The 18,813-nt window shown below is 32.8% G+C and overlaps 1 protein-coding gene and 1 long non-coding RNA gene across 9 annotated transcripts; one reads left to right on the top strand and one right to left on the bottom strand.

Moving 5' to 3' along the window:
* Window positions 1-309: 309 nt before the first annotated feature.
* Window positions 310-18,191, bottom strand: LOC105218667 (SANT and BTB domain regulator of class switch recombination). Of its 6 annotated transcripts, none has more exons than XM_054229608.1 (10): window positions 18,036-18,191; window positions 17,787-17,981; window positions 17,285-17,735; window positions 16,907-17,216; window positions 5,843-6,114; window positions 5,550-5,793; window positions 5,356-5,493; window positions 1,029-1,239; window positions 757-943; window positions 310-704 (listed from the first exon to the last, which is right to left on the bottom strand). In XM_054229608.1, exons 1-10 carry the CDS (start codon window positions 18,088-18,090, stop codon window positions 434-436), a joined length of 2,334 nt encoding a protein of 777 aa, XP_054085583.1. In that variant the 5' UTR covers window positions 18,091-18,191; the 3' UTR covers window positions 310-433. The 6 variants fall into 6 exon arrangements, with proteins under 6 accessions (XP_054085583.1, XP_054085585.1, XP_011192694.2 ...); XM_054229610.1 differs by having other exon boundaries at window positions 17,787-17,858; window positions 18,036-18,105; XM_011194392.3 differs by having other exon boundaries at window positions 17,285-17,981.
* LOC128921585 (uncharacterized) lies at window positions 13,653-15,009 on the top strand. Of its 3 annotated transcripts, XR_008471024.1 has the most exons (4): window positions 13,653-14,069; window positions 14,133-14,482; window positions 14,544-14,714; window positions 14,779-15,009. It is a non-coding gene; the product is annotated as an uncharacterized LOC128921585 (long non-coding RNA). The 3 variants fall into 3 exon arrangements; XR_008471023.1 differs by having other exon boundaries at window positions 13,659-14,482; window positions 14,787-15,009; XR_008471022.1 differs by having other exon boundaries at window positions 13,661-14,482.
* Window positions 18,192-18,813: the final 622 nt, after the last annotated feature.

The following is an 18,813-nucleotide window of genomic DNA, read 5'->3' as shown; positions in this document are numbered from 1 at the left end:
ATTCTCGTTATTCTAGTAGACTTTATGTCAAATATATGGGCCGAATTGTGTGTTATTTTAATAACAATAAATAAATAATTTGCGAGAGTATACAATGTATTTTATATATTTAATATTTATTTGTATATATTATAGATTTTATACTCTTCAAATTAGAAATGGTACTATATATCTTTCTTCCACCAACAACTTGGAGATCTGTTTATTTTGGATTCTCCAAAAAGTCAAAAAATATTTCAAAAATTAAAATAATCTCAAAGATAAAACTTATACCGTCTTATTCTTTGAAAAAATGACAAATAAATAATGTATATAATGTTTTGCTAGTTTGTTAGTTAATAAATTAAATTGACACATCTGCCTGGTAATATATATACATTTCTTAACGTGTCGTATTGAAAATATATTTAATATATATTAATGATAAAGTCGGTTATTTATATTTGTTTTTTCCGATAGTAGACGACGATGAACTGCTCATAGGGTTTGAAGAAGTTCTATGTTTTAGCTGATCCTTCCATTCGGATTCTAGACGCACATAAATGCCTCCAACCGACCCGCATGGAAGAACGCTCTTATCTAATCCATAATTTTTATTTATTTGAAGTACAATGTTTTTCAAAGCCCGTTCTTCGAATTCTCTCTGATGATCTTGATTACTTCGAGCAGATAGTTCTCCAAACCAATTACGACCGGAATTTAAACTAAATCAGGAAGATTTAAGAATATACAAAATTTATACACATGGTTACTTACTTTTTTTTTAATTTTTTGGTGGTCAATACTTCAGAACATGTCTTTTCTGATTCGCAACCATCACTGCTAAAATCAATTTCAGATTTGTTTGTGTTAATTTTATTGTTTCGGCAATGTATATTGAAAGGTGATTCGCTGCCACTGCTGTCACTGCAAGAATCGTCGATAATTGAAATCCCATCATGGTCTATATATCAAATAGTTTTTGTTGTTTGTTCTTTAATAACTATATCATGTATAAATTTCAAAACATATATAATAATTAGTTTTACCTCCAGCATTCATAGCAGGCAAAAATCCCTGCCGGCATTGTTGCGGAGTAAGTGGCACTCCAACCCAAGGGTGAATTTTTTCCGAAGTCCTACAATTTTCACCTGGTGGATCACAAAGTATGCAATCATCAGGTATAACCTGAATTATTTGTAAAATCTGGCGCTCTCGATCGGTCTCTGCAAGTACACTATGCTCACGAAAATGGCATCCCTTAAAAGTAACAAATATTATATTATAAAGCAAGTCTACTAAATAAAGAATTTTTATGTTCGGATGAAGTCGCAGACTTGGCCTGGCTACGGTATCGCCAAACAACATCCAAGTATGGCAACTACATCTGTGGGTATTGCAGCAGCAACAACCAACATTAGCTCTCTCATTCCTAGGTTCTTCATTGTTCAACCGATACAAACTATACTACTACAATTTAACAGCAACGGACTCCAAAGTAATTTCATTGGGATAGTTGATTTAATGAGTTCGGAAGGCCTATTGATAGCCAAGAAACCAAGCTAAATGGTCACTCAAATCTTCCAAGCTGTACCCGTTTCAACATTATACATAAACATCGCGATCGAGACAGTGCCATGTCATCTCATCGATGGTGACATCGACTGCAGGGATACCACTCTACAATGTCAGAGAATAGCTATTCCTTAGGATGCGATGTCGCGTTCAAATATTTAATATATAACCAGTTACACATTGCCCAACAGGATATCACCTGAACATATGTACTTGGCCACTTTAATACGCACCACGAGCTATGGCACTCTTACTTGCCAAACGATCCTAGGGAAATGGAGCTGGTAAACAGATTTACAATTCGATATTCTGTACAATGAATGACGAGGTGAGGGTATCAAAAAGACTCCGAATCTCTGAAACTGAAAATCGTCGTGTAAGTCATTCTCTTTGCATCGCAATCGCGTGCCAGAGAGTCGTAACGAGAGCTCGCAGCAGCTTGCTGAACAAAATTTCAAAACCTCCCAAGTAGGGCTTGAGAGTCGAGAACGGAGCGTGTGCAGCGGCTTGAAGAATAAAATATTAGAAATATACAAGTTCGCACTAGGGCGTCGAAATTATGAAAGCTCAGAGATCATGTGCAGAACACATAGAAGACGACAAGCGATGAGCGACTGTCAGATATTAAAATACACGCGTTCTTATGGGCACAGATTTTTTGACAACAGGTTTGTATTTGTCGTTGTCGCCAAATTAGAAATATTTCTAATTTTGGCGACGACAATGGGCAGCTGTAGAGTTGCTACTAATATGTGAAATGTAAAATTATTAAAAGTTATAACAAATATGATCTTATTTTGCCAGCAGAAACGTAAAATAGCTTTGATATATCATTTATAATAACAATCGATTATTTAAAACAAATAAATCGTCAATATTTACATTTTTTGCGTAAATAATTTCCCTTTAAACTAAATATGTAAATTTTATTGAAGTGAAAGATGTTAGTACGGCAACAATGAAATTGCTGTTTAATATGTCGCTGCCGTCTTTAAAATGTTCAAGACGCTAGCTTCAAAGCGACATTTGTGATCAGCCGTCGCTACGTCGCGTCGTGTCGTCGTCTTTGTGTTCAGCACTTCAGAGAGAAAGACAACGGACATCAAAGACTAGAGGTCGTAATAAGTTTTAGCTCATTACAAATAAAATATAATTTCATATTCGAATTTTCCTCATTTTACTTTTTTAAAATGAACACACGCATGAAACGGTACAAACATATGCATGGGAGAGTATGTACAAGTGTGTAAACACTTATAATTTTTGAAATGTTTGGTTAAATCCGTCCGATGCCGGAACGGTCTGCTAGTTTTAAATAAGTTTTTACGTTAATTGTGTGAAAACTCTTTTTAGAATTTACAACGAAAAGAAGGAAGAAATAATAAATTGGTGTCTCTTCAACAATTACAGTTATTTTACTTTTTAGTATTAAAATACAATTTAACTATTAATATTTTTCTGTTAAAAATATAATGCTTCAAATAACTCATAGTTAATTTAAGCAATAATAAGTATTTTATTTTAACTTTACAAAATTCGGTGCAAACGCTTGACACACCATACATGTTTCCCCATTCATTCTTTTAAGCACATAATAGCTATAATCGTTTGGCCACATCTCTGCTAGCTATCTTTGGGCTCTGCACGCTTGTCAAAAATTTTACATGTGAAAGCAACAACAAAGTTATTCAGTTGAGTTCGAGCAAGAGAGTATGCGGATACCTCATTAAAAATTCTATCGCCGCTTGCAGAGTGCTGCCAAATTTTGTTTTACATTTTTACATACCAAATTCACAAATATATACTTTTGTTGTTTTTACTTTGAAATACATTTTAATTGATTAAATAAAACGTAAGGCATAGACGCAGCTCGAAACAATGGGGTACAAAAATTTATTTTTGCGCGGATTTAAATATTTCTCCACCTAAGAAAATGGTGCAACACTATTGCGATACATGTCTGTTTGAATTACAGCATATGCGTTCTAATGTCTTCTCTATAACTCTTAGCCAATCGATGACAGCTTATAATAATCTAACTCTTTGTTTTAATAATAATAATAATTAATAAATTTCATTGCCTTGCTGGTTCATTTGCTGAAACCGTTTGATTTAAATATACACCATACATATAAACATTATAAATGCCTATTTACATGAAGATATTTTTATAAATATATAGTCAAAATATATACTTATGTACATATACAGAGGTAGTCAAAATTATTTACACATCGGACTTTTTTTACAAGTTTCACATAAAAAGACTTTACTTGTTGTTGTTGTTGTCGCAGGGCAGCAAAATGCTATGTTGTTATAAACCTTGATCTATTTCTGAGAGAATGAAGTCATTTTGGCACGAATAACTAGAAATATGGCGGAGATATAAGAACAAATGAATTACAGACTCGCAGTAGTTAAAAGTATTTGCACACAACTTGAAATGGATTATCCTTTTCATCATTTTTGTAATTTTAATGTCTAGTCTAAGTTACTAATCGATACATTCGTAATTGGTTACATCGACCTTGGGATCAATAACAGCATATTTTATGGCCCGAATTGATTCAACACAATTGGGCGCTAAGTTAACTGTAAATTTAGACCAAATGTCTGTAATTTCGGCATTTTCGGTTATTATGTCAATTGTCCTCTGATATTTAACGAAACCCCAAATTTTCAATAAAGTTTAGGTCGGGACTCTGCGGAGGTCAACGTGATTTACTTCACTTAAAAGTTTTGTTGGTAACTATCCTTTATGAAATGGAGCATTGTCCTGTTGTAAAATGTAGTAAATAGTTGGAAAAGGCCGACTAACCACTATAATGGCATGGTCATGTGAATTCTCATATATCCGGCTGATTTAGGGTCCCTAAATTAGTATCAAATCTCCAGAACTTAATTAAGGATAACTTCCCCAAAAAATCACCTCCGTTTTCACGTGGTAAATCCATAAAGCGTTTACTAAACAAGCCCTGGAACCAAAATTCAGCATTATCTGTCGACGACAGGCTCCAGGATCTAATTTAAGGCAAATGACTGGCATATCGCTTTTTTATTTTCGGAAATATTGACCAATTTTCGCAAAACGTCAGGTATTTATGTTAACTTTTTTAATGTCCTGGACAGTGTAGTATCATTGACTGTTCGTGCAATATGCTGATTCGATGCTGCTGCAATATTAGCAGGACTAATTGTGGAATTTTGTATGACAGTTCCTACTAATCTTCGGAATTCTCTTTGAGTTACCACAAGTTTCCGTCCAGCTATCTTTAAATTGTCTTTGCAATATTTCGTGTCCTTTTTTTAATAACATTATAAACAGTATTTCATCAAATTTTACAAATTTTAACTAACTCCGAAGCCGAAACCCCAGTCTTAAACTTAGTAACAGTCTCCGATCTAGTTATAATCGATAATCCTTTGTTTTCTGCATTTTATTTACAATTTTTATATTATATTATGTATATTTTAAGCCTGAGTTAGTTTGTTATGAATGCAATAGAATCCAATTACTACTATTGCTCAAACCAAATCCAAGGATAAAGGCTAATCGAAAAAAAATATGTTTAAATACTTTTGACTACTGCGAGTCTGTAGTTCATTTTCTTATATCTCCGCCATATTTCCAGCTATTCTTGCCAAACTGACTTCATTCCCTCAGGAATAGATCAAGGTGTATAACAACATAGCATTTTGTTACAACAACAAGCAAAAGCTTTTTCTGTGAAACTTGTAAAAAAACGTCCGATGTGTAAATAATTTTGACTACCTCTGTATACTTTACTTAAAGGTACTCACATTCGCTTCAGGAAATGTTTCAAAACGAAATGCTTTTTGTCCGCAACAAGGATAACGACCAACTGGCCCGGCTATGAAATCATCATTAACTGATTCCATATAATTTGGACTAAGAGGATGAAAACGACACCATGTCATCTACAAATACATACATATCTCAAAATATATTAATATATTTATATATACTTACATACCTTGTATACTGGAAAATGTGATTCACATATACAGCAATATAGAAAATGGCAATGACCCCAAAGATTCCAATAAACCCTACGCCATGACCGATGTTCCTTAAATATCTGCGCAATAAAGTTATTCATGTTCCACAGGTTGTCGCGCACATGAAGGCTGTTAAGTTGACCCCACCGCGTTAAACGTGTGTTGTTAGGTTGACAGGGAATGTAACTTTTAATGGTGTTTGTAAGATGTTCACCACATCTTAAAAAAAAATTATAAATTATATATATAATTAGCAAATTAATACCACCTTGAACATCGAAACAAGCCAGCTAAACTATAAGAGTGCCCTCGCAGTGCCTCTGGCTCTGGCTCACAAAGGCTTTGAATTAACTTTATCCACAAACGCGGGGCTAAACGTTCCTTTTTGTCTCGCACCATTTCCAATTCTAAATTGGTAAACATAGCAGCTAACCGCGTGATTATGGAATCATTTAAACAGGAGAGGTTTAAGGAACATCGTACAACATCACATAACCGTGCATGGCAAAAAGATAAACATTCCAAAATTAATGGCTCCATCTTTAAAAAATTATAAAAATAATGGAGTTGAAATGGAGAAAGTATTTTAAACAATTTTAAATGGTCTTATATTGCTATTCATATTTTTATTGGCTGATAAAAGCTCTATTTTCTCTTAATAATGGATACGAATATATGATAATTAAATAGTGTAATATAGTGTAAGCTCTACTAAATTATTTGATTACAGCAGCTGTATGTGCAGCATTTTCAAGCCTGGAAAACGAAGCGAAGCACATTTTTTTTTTGTTTTTAATTACAGTTGTACCTATTATACAATGATTAAATACTAACCATAATTCAATTCTAATAAGTTAAAAATAATAATTAAAAGCTAAATGTTAGAGAAATTCATTTGCTGCTACAGTTGCCTTGCAAGTCTGAAGGACTCTTACGTTTCAGTCGGTTTTTTCGTTCAGCAGTACCGATGAGTCTGGATGCCTCTTCATTTACATGCTGTATAAGCCTCATTTCGTGAGTCTTTGCAAGTTTGGTTATTTCGTTTATTTCTGAATTTACACCAAGATCACGAATGCGCCACTTGGAAGCCTATTTAGTAATTGCATTAACTGCTGTTTGCACTCGAAGAGTAGATTTTGAGGTTGACTCTTCTGCTGCTAACAGGGCTGTGTCATACGCAAATGTCGCTGTCACATAACTTGAGTCAGTGGGGATATCACTTGTAAAAAGCAAGTAAAGCATTGGCCCCAACAACCTTCCTTTGGAAACACCCGCTTCTAACGGTTGTAAATTTGAGTATGCATCCTCTTGTTTTATGCGAAAGTATCTATCTTTTAGGTAGGAAGCAATTATTTCGCAATATTGTTTGGGTAACATGCATTTCCATTCCAGCAGTAGACCCGAATGTCAAACTCTATCAAAAGCCTGAGACACGTCTAAGAAGGCCGCCGAACAAACGATTTTTTTATCCATAGCATTTTCAACGAAATTAACGATTCGGTGTACCTGGTCAATTGTTGAATGATGATCAGGAAAACCGAACTGATGTATTGGTATAAGGTGTTTTCGATCTATTATTGATTTGAGCCTCTTTATGAGAACATTCTCCAAGACTTTCGATAGAGCTGGCAGCAGCGATATTGGCCTATAAGAGGTGATATCATGTAGTGGTTTACCCGGCTTAGGTATCATAATAACTTCAGATACTTTTCAAAGCGATGGTACTTATCTTAAGTATAATGCACTGTTTACAATGTTTACAATTTTTTTTATACAATTATTTGGTAGATTGCTTAATATTTCTCCGGTTATTAAATCAAACCCGGGAGCTTTTTTGCCTTGAGTTCTTTTAATTTCATTACTAGTAACTGGAGAAATGCTGACGAGTGGATCCAATCAACTATTTTCACAGTTTAGCTCAGTCCATCGTTAGGTGTAAATGTGTTTCTCAAATGATTTGCAAATATTGCAGCTTTTTGTGCATTCATTTTGCCCATTCAATTTCGTTTAATTTTATTGGTGCGGCATGTTTTATTTGTTTGTTAATACAGTAATCCCCGCTTAAGTGCCCCTGCTTAACATGCAAGACTTTTGGGACACTTTAGCGGAAAAGGCACTTAAATAAATCCCGCTTAAGTGCCTCGAGGTACTTACCAAGCTTTTTCTCAAATACTTCGAATTTATATTTTTTCTTTGAGAATGAAAATTACATTTATTTCTTATTAATAACAATAAATATTAGGAAAAAACATTACAAAACTATGTATATGTTTTCCTTTTGACAATTATCAGCGCAATCACAAAAAGTCAACATCTGTCGATATGCGCATTAGCTTAAAATCGACTTTATTCAGTATAGTCTTAAATTTATACCAATCAGTATGTTTATTAGATAAAGAACACGTGCCGGACCGAATTACTGGTTTTTCACATAAAGTTAGTGACACTGGAGACTAATCAGAGCTTAAATCTGAGTTAACTTCAATACGTAAATTCATTTTCGATAATGAGAATGTTTTGCATTAAAGTCACCACCCATGATGTACCTTCCGTCATATTTTTTAATAAACTCGTATAAGTATCAGTTTTGATATTATGCCTGGGCGGACTATATAGAGCAATTAAGTATAATGACGGACTGTGCACTTTTACTGAAATTGCTGTAGTTTGAATTTCTTCAGTCTTAACTTCTTCGAAATGTTTAATAATACTTTTGATTAAAACCGCGCTTCCTCTTCGTGCTGAGTTTTCTGGGTGCGAAGTGTGGTATAAGTTATAATTTTTAAATTATAAAAATGAATGGTTCGTAAAATGTGCTTCGGACAACAAACATACATTAATATTTCTGTCGTTTAGAATAATTTCCAATTCATTTGTACTTTTGGAAAGACCATTGGCGTTCCATAGCATTATTTTCAAAGAGTTACAGTTCATCAATAAATTGTATATGGTATTCAAGATCTCAGGAACTACTCGACCGATTTCCATGAAACTTGATTTGTAATAGTCTCCTTACCAACCCAATATTATGTTGTGAAAATAGGCCAAATCGGTTCACAATCACGCCTACTTGCTATATACCAGAACTTTGAAGACGATCTGAATCGTTTACTTTACAATATAGAAAGTTAGCACTAGTGAAGATATCGGTGCAGAACTTTGCACAAATACTACGTTTATAGTGTGGCAGCCCCATTATAGAAATCAAAATCGGACCATAGGTTTTCAAGTCCCCATATATCGAACATGAGAACCTTGGTGCTTCTAACCTAATATTAGGGTTTCCAACTTTCAATGGACTTTATACAATTTAAGTATATGTGTATTGTATAATATTAATAAATTTAAGTAAATAAATTGCTTGTTATTAACTATTTTGTTAGTTTTTTTATTCAATTTAAATTTTTCCCTTATGACTTGCAATTTTCCGAATTGTACTATTAAAGGCGAATCTGATCGTTTTGTTTCTTGTTGGCTTTGTGACGGGGTTGCTCATCTTAAATGTGCTGGATTGACAGGTAGAATCTGGATTCTATTCTCGATGGTAAGGGTCTGCGCTGGTCGTGCTTAAAGCGAAGACCAACAGAAATTGAATTATTCAAAGTTTGTAAACATGCGCGCAATAATTTTAAACAAATCGGTCGAGAACTTCAAAACCTTACAGAAAAATTTAGGCATTATGAAATGTTGTTTCAATCATTTAAATGCTTCAATGATCAAGAAGATGAACGTTCGTCAAAACATAAACTTCCGTCTGATGAAGAATCTACCACAATCTCTGACAAGAGAATTTTCCTTGCCCTCAAGGTAAGAAGCCTTCGTCATCGAAAGTATTTAATCCATCGAAAATTACTACTGATAATCCTTAGCGGAAAACTACTCAGGATTCCCCTTCTAATAATTCTTCGTCTGGGGCTAAAAATTTGGTCGTAATAAGGTAATCTATTTTCATTTCAAGATTGGCCGAAGATATAAAGTGTAATACTATCGAGATAATCTCGTCGAGATTAAAAACGAATGATACTGACATTCGAAAAATTAACTTCAAATACGAAAAAAATTATTTTAAAATTTACGTATCTGCTGATAATTTTCCAATGCTTATTGATTCATCATTTCTGCTGTCTATTCTTCAATTCCATCCGAAGAAGTTGAAGTTCCTCATGTGGACATAATTGAATTTAAGTGCATACGAATTTGCATTAATAGATGTTCTATTTACTTAACTTTATCTTATATACCGTCTCAATCGGACTTATCTGTATATATGCAGCATGCTTCTTTAATAAATAATGTTTTTTTAATTGCTAAGAATACTGATTACATAATTGTTGTACGCGATTTCAATTTACCGTGTGTATCTTGGAAATCTGTTGACGATTGCATTACTTCTGTTTGCACTCGTTTAAGCTTTAATGAGTTCTTGGAAGAAATGTCTGAGATGGGTCTTAACCAAATTAACTTAATTCCGAACAAGTTCCGTAAATTCTTAGATTTGGTCTATGTTGATAATACTTCAATATTTTCTGTTGTCCGGTCTGATCCTTTAGTTTTGCCAGAGGACTCTTATCACCCTGCCTTGGAAATTAATATCGATATCATAGACAAATTACTTGTTTACAATAAACAGGACTTTTGTTCTAAAGCTAACTTCAAAAAGATTAATTGTGAACTTTCTAAATTGACTTGGCCTGATTACAGTGGTAATATTGAATTAAATGTATCACATTTTAATAAAACAATTTTTAATATTTTTGAAAGATTTGTTTCGAAATGCTTTGTTACCCAAAGAAAAAGCTCAATGAGCAATGTAAATTAAAAAAATAGAAAAGCTCGAGCTTTAAACTTTATAAAATACTGAAGCTCTTGTTGACTATTTAAAATATTCTAAATTGCGTCGACAGTTTGCGGAACTTAACAAAAAATGTTATAAAAATTACATTATCAAAGTAAAAAATAGTATTATTCGTAATTGTTTTATGGTTTCGATAACACCAAACGTATGATATCTAATTTTCCGTCCGCGATGAAATATTAATCAACCATGTCATGTGACAATTATATTATTTCTAATATGTTTTCAGGATTCTTAAAGTCCAATTATTTTTCAAACTCCCCTATGAGTGTGCCATATCATCAAGTGTTACGTCCGGGTACTGTAATTAATACCCCAATTATTTCTGAAACAGATGTCTTAAATTATTTAGTTACGTTTAAAAATTCGTTTAAATATGGCACTGATATGGTTCCCTCAAGCTTCCTTAAAAAATGTGCAAAATATGCATACATATCTATCTGCCCTTTACTAAGCTTTTTAACCAATATCTTAAACAAGGTATTTTTCCGTCAATGTGGAAAAACTCTAGAAAACAACAAGTTTTATTAAATAATATTTTATCCGATTCAATTAGTTAGGCGTTCCACAAGGTAGTCATCTCGGCCCGATTCTGTTATTGTTGTTCATCAAAGATATACCTTACAATTATAATTAATTATAATTAAGTTTTCAGAAATTTTATTATATGCGGATGATTTAAAACTTTTTAAATCATATACTTCTTATAACGAATAGGCTGAGTTACAATCGAATTTAAATAATTAAGTTACTTGGTGTCACAAAAGTGATATGCCACTGAATCTTAAAAAATGTAAAACGATGTGCTTTTCTCGTAGATCGAGTGACCATTCTCCATATGTAATAAATAATTTCAGTTTAGAGCAAGTTTTTAGCTTTGTTGATTTAGGAGTTACTATGGATAATAAATTAAATTTTAACTCACATGTAAATTCAATAGTTTTAAAAGCTAAAGGTGCTCTTAGTATATTACTAAAAATCTTTTTACAACATTGGTAAGGCCTGCATTGTTGTATGGAATCCAGGTTACCATACAGATTCTGATAAGCTAGAGTCCGTTCAAAAAAAATTAATTTTCGCTTTACGTCATTTACATTGGTCAATCTTAATCTTCTTCCGTATACTAGTCGTTTAAAACTTATAAATCTACCTATACTCACTAGTCGCAGAGAAATGCTAGGTATAACATTCCTAGTAAAACTTCTGATTGGTTTAGTTTGTAGTTCATTCCTTTTGTCTGATATTAATTTTAATATCCCATCGCGATCATCTAGGCAGTTTAGACCATTACTGCTAATGTCGTCTAGAACAAATTTTTAATTAAACGAACCATTCCGCCGAATATGTCATGATTTTAATTCTCTTTTCAGCACATTTAATCCATCAGAAACAATCTTAAACCTCAAAAAACTTCTCTTAATAAGTTATTCTTCTCTTAATAAGTTATATTCAGAAATTTTAGATTTTTTTATAAATTTTTAATCTGAGCTGTTGAAATGTTTCTTTCTTTAGCTGAACAGTTTGAGAACTCGGAGCTCTCTTGCCTTTCTAGACTCGGTGAATTCTGCTCGTTTGCGGACTGCGCCCCACGCGTCGGTTGGGCGGGAGGAGGGTAATCGTTTGGGTTTATAATATTAATAAACTATTTTAATAATTCAAAGCTATGATATTCATATTTGTGGGCCTTGGACATAGCAATCTTTGTGATTACCATTTTGATCAGGATGTAATACGCCAACGCCATCTACTTCGATGATCGTTCGAGGTTTGGGTTAATATTTTTCAGATGGTCCGTGAGGTTCCCACTTATGGTTATGTGAAATATGCCATTGTCCCATTATCAAATATTTTTTATTGATTAAAATAAATAAAGTAACAGATAATGCATTATTATTAAGGTGAAGCGATAATGTAAAGAGAAAAAAATTGTTCTTGTTTTTTAACGGCATAGCTATGAAAAGTTGCTTTTTAATAAATAAAACAAACAAACAAAATATGAAACAGCTGGCTTAATGTTGTGAGCTGCCCCAGTAAGTCGAAAATTAAACAAATTTACATTTTAAACGTTAATAAGAAAAATATTCTCCTACATTACTTAAAATACTATTCACACATCAAACAGTTTTTCGTATTGAATAAGGCATTCGTTGACGCGATAGCAGCCTTGCCCTAATAAAACTATCTCGTTAATTTTCCCCAAAAGTGCACTTGATGCTTCTGTACCAACTTGATGCATCGCTCCACGGCTTGGGTGTGACATGTACCAAAACAGTTTTTGACAATGTCTTTCAAGGTTTCATCAGACATGTTTAAAGTTATAGGTGGCTCACTTATTTTAAAGTCTCGCCAAATAATAATGTCAGTGTCAGAAGTTTAATGCAGGTACTTTAAACGTTCGAATTTTTCGAGCATTCCCTGCTTTTACAATTCATTGATATGCAATATCCCTTATTTATCTGTTGTCCCCAAGCACTTCATTGGATTACTTTGTCAACGATTGCTTTAATATCGGAATTCAAATAACGACTTAGGTTAATGGTTTGCCATAGATTTTTGCATCCGTTAATGCACGAGGAATTAAATTTTATTGTAAACCACATTGTTCCATAAACTTTCATAACCTACGTGGCTAATACTTTTTTTCTGGGTCAGTTTAAGTGGCATACAATCTTAGAATTCGATTGGCTATTGTTAGCCAGCTGGAATAGTTAAGGGCTTCATATTAGCTAAATCAGATGAAAATATACGTGTAATGATAGCAGTCATTATGTCGTATAAATACTTTTGGTCGGTACTAAGTTCTTCCATAGTTATTTCACGTAATATTGTAGGTATAACGGTAAATTCGACTATCGGCATTGTTTGACAAAAAAATAAAATATCACCAAGATTGATGATTTTAAAACTAGTATACAAAAAATCTTCACTATCAAGAAATCTGTGAACCAGTGTTTTTAGAATTTAGAATTGTTGTTACAATCAAATTTTTATTACATAAATTCGCAAAATAGTTTTTTTTTAGCAGATCGCCACAAATTCTTGCAGAGATTTGCAATAGTTAAGTTTCTGTTTCAAAAATTACCATCATATCGTACATAATGAATTAACATATTTAATTTTAACCGAAAACATTCAGGCAACACTGGAATAGAGAATGAAAAGAGAAACAGAGAGAGAGAGAGAGAACAGTTCAAATATCAACGCAACTTAGAATTCTAAATTCAACAGACTTTCAAGTCAAGTCAAGCGTTCGATAATCACCCAGCAAGTCATGGGTACTGAAACTCCAACACATTCAAAGAAATTTTAATATCACCACTACATACACACATACACATCAAAGGGTAAAATGTGCATAAACATTTAACTCAACTCTTCTCTCATACAGCACCCTGAATGATGGCTGCTTGTGATTTATTATTTTTCGTGTTTTATTTAAATCAGTAATCTGCAGCCTAATTAAAGTTTAAATTTTTGAAGTACGCATTTTTAAATAAGTAAAACGTAAAATAAAAGTTTCCTAAAGCCAAAATATGGAATTGAAGAGGGTGATACAGAAATACTTCATTGCACTGCCAATTCGAAGCACGCAATAGAAGCTACGCCAATTGATGTTGACAATGGCGAAACCATTTAATACGTAAATAATTGTTGAATATAATAATATTATCTTGCCTTAAATTCTAATTAATTTTCCACACAGATATTTCAAACCTCTTATGGCGCGTTAAAGGTACGCAAACTTATTGGTGTCACTTATTGTAGCAGCGTAGAACTTTCGAAGCGATGGAATATGTGCTTCAAGCAAATCCAAAACTATGGACGCAAACGCTGCTACATGGAACACAAATCATTCACACACCAGATATTACGTTTAAAGTCACTTTTTTCGTGCAATTAAACCTTTTGGTCAACACAATCACGAGAATTGGAACGACATGGCGTATGTCAACTGGGCTTTGCCAATGAGCTAGAGGGCAAAGCAGTTTCAGTATCTTTGAGCTTACCGGCACTTGGCCGTGCCATTAGCAGCTAAAACACAGCAATTAAAGGGTAAATTTAAGTGAATGTTTGTGCTCATAGGAATTTAAAAACTTTTTGTATGTTTAATTAGGAGGACTTTTTTGATTAATTTTCACCTTGTATTGAGGAACCATAACGTTGTTGTATCGCTTTACAAGGACATAAATTCACCGAAATTAGTTCAATGGAAATACTACAGCAAGAGCATGGATGTTAAGACTTGAACGGTGCCGTGTTAGATTTAGAATTCCTGAAACATAAGGTAATTATTACCAACTTTTATTACAAACTTTATAAAAATTCAAATTTTACTTTATATTTTACAGAAACCCAGATGAATCTAGTACTAGTGAAATTAATGAAAGAACAGATCTTATAAAAACTCCGAAAGAAACCAAGAGTCCTCACATAATGTGCGCAGCTTTCACTTCTAGACCGCACGGGGTATTTGACATTTTCCACTCTTCCTCCAGCCTTTGTCCGATAGCAAAAATTGTTCAAATATTCATTTTCACCTACTTTATACATATGTATATAGTGTAGTACGATAATAAATATAATAAGTAACAACTAAAAGGCATGGTATTTTCAATAAATATGTAATATAATTAATGATTTTGTTATTAAATTCTCATTTGGGATTTTGGTAGAACTAACCGAAAACAGAGGGTATAGTTTCTGGGTTTTTTTGTGTCGCAGTACTGAAAGTGCACGTGGAGTTTTGGTTCGCAGTATTGGGTCTTTCATCCGTGATTGTACCAATACCATTCTCCAAATTTTTTATCGGTATCCTTTTTTTTAAGAGTACATTTTGAAGTAGGGTGTAAATCACCACATACCACACAAACACTGCGTAGAGTGCAATAAGACTTAGTATGCCCATACTCTTAGCAGTTGGTGCATTGTACCGAACCATTTCTTTTATGAGGTACCACATTCTTAATTCCCAACCCGCATTCTTCAAGGGCTTCCGAAGACTCTATGCCTTTTACAACAACAACTAGGCCTTTCGAGCTCGTCAGTTGATAAGAATACTAGTTTTTATTGTTATTTGACAAACATTTCACTATAACCAAAAAACTTTTCTCAGTGTAGGACTGTATTTTAGTTTCATCTAAATTGCCTTTTTTCAAAGGCACTATATGAAATTTGTTAGTACCTACAATTCCACTTAGTTTTGCAACAAGTACATTTGAGCTACACTCTCGCAAATATATTTGCGGCGACTTGGCATTCACGACCGTGGCATCGTCGTTCGATCCATTGCTTAATATGGCAAATCTGATGCCATTTAAAGTTCCAGGCTTATTTTTATTAAGCGTGGCGGGTTGGAATTTTTTGGAATTGACCGCTGACTTTAAAGGAGTTGATTTCCTTTTAATATTGACGTAGCGGTCAATACCAATCTGTACAGATGGTGTTTTTCTTTTTGGTACATGCTCACTTTGTATTGTTTTTTCCTTTGGTGTCCGCTCGTTTGCTGGTACCTGCTTGCTTGCTGTTGTCTGCTGTTTTGTTGTTGAGCACTTGTTTGTTTTTCTTTGTTTGTTTTGTTCACTTCAATTGTATTATTATTTATTTTTATTGTTTATAAACTTTTTTGTTTTAGTATTTTTTTTATGTTTAACTTTTGATTTTCCACAGTACTTGTAGTTGTTTTGTTAATCAATTTTATTTGTTTTTAATGAATTCAATTAAATCACGGAGCGCATTAAAACACGTCCGTACTCTTTGAATGCTTACAAATATTTTGATTTTTTCATTCTAAAAGAAAAAATATTGGTTCGAAGTATTTGAGAAAAAGTTTGGTAAGTACCTCCAGGCACTTAAACGGGTTAAGTGTCTTAAGTATCTTAAGCGGGGATTACTGTATTTAACTGTGGTAAAGAAATTTATTGTCAAAATGATATAACTAAGACATATGTACATTGCAAAAACTATTATAGGGGAGAATATAAATAAGCATTATCAATTTTCAAATCAATCAATCAATAAATTTTTTACAATTAAATTTCAAATGCGACCCTTGGAAATACAAAATCGTTATTTTTTTAATACCTGATATGGGATTGGATGAATATATTAATATATATACACAATATGTCAAATAAGTGTTTTGACAAGAGAAATTTATAGTTTTCGCAATTTTTTTGCGCTTGCGGTGAAATTCGGTGTCCTTTTATTGTTTCCATCTATTTCCCAGATACTAAAGTTATTCGTCGCAAAGTTATTTTTCATCAACAATAATTTCTATTTGTCAGATGGTATTTGTAAACAAATGTTTTTCATTGTGCTGCCATATATCATAATAGAATTTTATAGAAAATAAGCATCGACTGTGAAACGCAAATGACTACTCAGGAAGCAGGAGGTTTGATCTTTTGGGACACAGAAAGTTTGGGTGTAATCTCAACTACAAATGTTTATACTCTTTATTGATAGAAATGATCTTACTTGTAAAAATCCAGCAGATACCAATATTGGAATTACATTGTTTGCATCCAATCGTGGCATATCTTCTGATCCTTCAATTGTGGTTTTCTTACAATCTGATGATTCAACAAAATCTTTTAATTTCATCCACTTTATCAACCAATCGAATATTTGTAAATCGCAATGCACCGAAATGTCCATTTCATCAAGCTTTTGTCCAGCTGTAACCTCAGCAAAGTATCCCATTTTACTCACCAATAACCGTTGTGAGCAACTAAAATCCCTGGTAGTATTTTTAACCTCATCGCATACATGGATAACAATTTCAGGTCTGAATTTTATGAAAATAAAAAATATTGTACAATGTGAAATGTGTGTTTGTATACCGGATTAGCATACTCTTTTGTATCTCCTGAAGTCCTTAACTTTCTCATTGACTTCGCTTCGTTCAAATAAGTTCCACAATTTAATCCTTTTCTGTCATTAACATTTTCAATTTCATTACATTTTCCGTTATTATTCACTATTACAGAACCTGCATTCTCCAAAAGTATATGTTTAGAATTAAACGATTCCTTTTTATTGCCATGTTTAAGTTTTAATTGATTTGGAAAAGAAGCTGGTACCGGTATTGGGCAAATAAACGAGAGAACAGAATCAGCCATTCCTTCATTAATAACATAATCTAACTTTTTATATAATTTTGTTTCCGCACATTCTTTCACTTTTACACCGCTTTCTAATTTCTTGAAACTACGTCGAGAAAATGATCCAATGGCCAATCCCACGGTACTTCGCCTTTGGGAGAGGTTATTATCATCTATTTCGCTTAAAGAGATTTCACCACCTTCTACAACATTTGGCTTCATAATTTTATTCTGAAATCTCTGTTCCAAAATACCTTGAAAGATCTCTCTATCCACCATTGTTTCGAAATTCAGTTCATCTTTCGGGATATCTGAGTGATGATTTTCTGATGAATTACATATCAAATGACCTTGTTGATTAGTGTGCATTGATACAACATTATTTACGTGACAAGAAACTTTTATGAAATCTAAAAACTTATTAATTTGTATTTCTTCTTCGGCATTTTCTACAAGTAAATTAATATCAGCTGTAGGCTGAAGTAAATTATTATCAAAATTACTTTTCTCTTCACACTTTTCTTTATAAGACTCTGTTTCTACTTTTCCTAAATTCATAACTTAACTTTATACGTCTTGTTATAAGCTGAACCGATTCGATATGGTAAACATTTTTGACAAAACACAATACTTGTTTCCCTTGGAGATGGCTGACTACTTAGCCTATAATAAATTCTCTATCTTGCATAAGTTTATTTGTACACAAATAAAATTGTGCGAACACATTGATTATACATAGATACATATATACATTACAAATATTAAATAAATTATGTAGTTAATATGTATAACCGCGTAATCTGGAATAACGATCCCACGATTTCAGGGTGAAAATGGGTATGGTCGGATAGAAGAGATTCTACAGATTAAGAATATAAAGTCTCTAACTTGAGTCACCATAAACCACAAAAAAAACTTCGATTTAGAGAGACTTCAAGTTATAGAACTTCGAGTTATGGAAGTACAACTGTATATGTATAATTATAGTCGCCGGAAGTTTCCGATATATTCGCATTTTTAGTTGAAAATATGATAAATCTTAACTTAAAATTTCTCGATTTAGAGTTTATTTTTAACATATTTATTTTGTATAAATCATTCTAATATTTGGTTTAAATAAGATTATACCCCAAATTATATCTCGGAGTGTCCTAAGCTAGCGTAGAATTACTTTCTGGATTGACGGCCTTAGGTCGCGCTTTTAATAAAATAATAATATATATATATTTTTTTTTATTTGCAAATTATGTAGACATGTGTGGTAACATTTATTATTAGTCA

This window comes from Zeugodacus cucurbitae, chromosome 4 (genome assembly GCF_028554725.1).
Source record: "Zeugodacus cucurbitae isolate PBARC_wt_2022May chromosome 4, idZeuCucr1.2, whole genome shotgun sequence".
Lineage (NCBI taxonomy): Eukaryota > Metazoa > Arthropoda > Insecta > Diptera > Tephritidae > Zeugodacus > Zeugodacus cucurbitae.
Note: the sequence above shows the minus strand (reverse complement) of the source record. Positions and strands in the feature narration are given on the sequence as shown.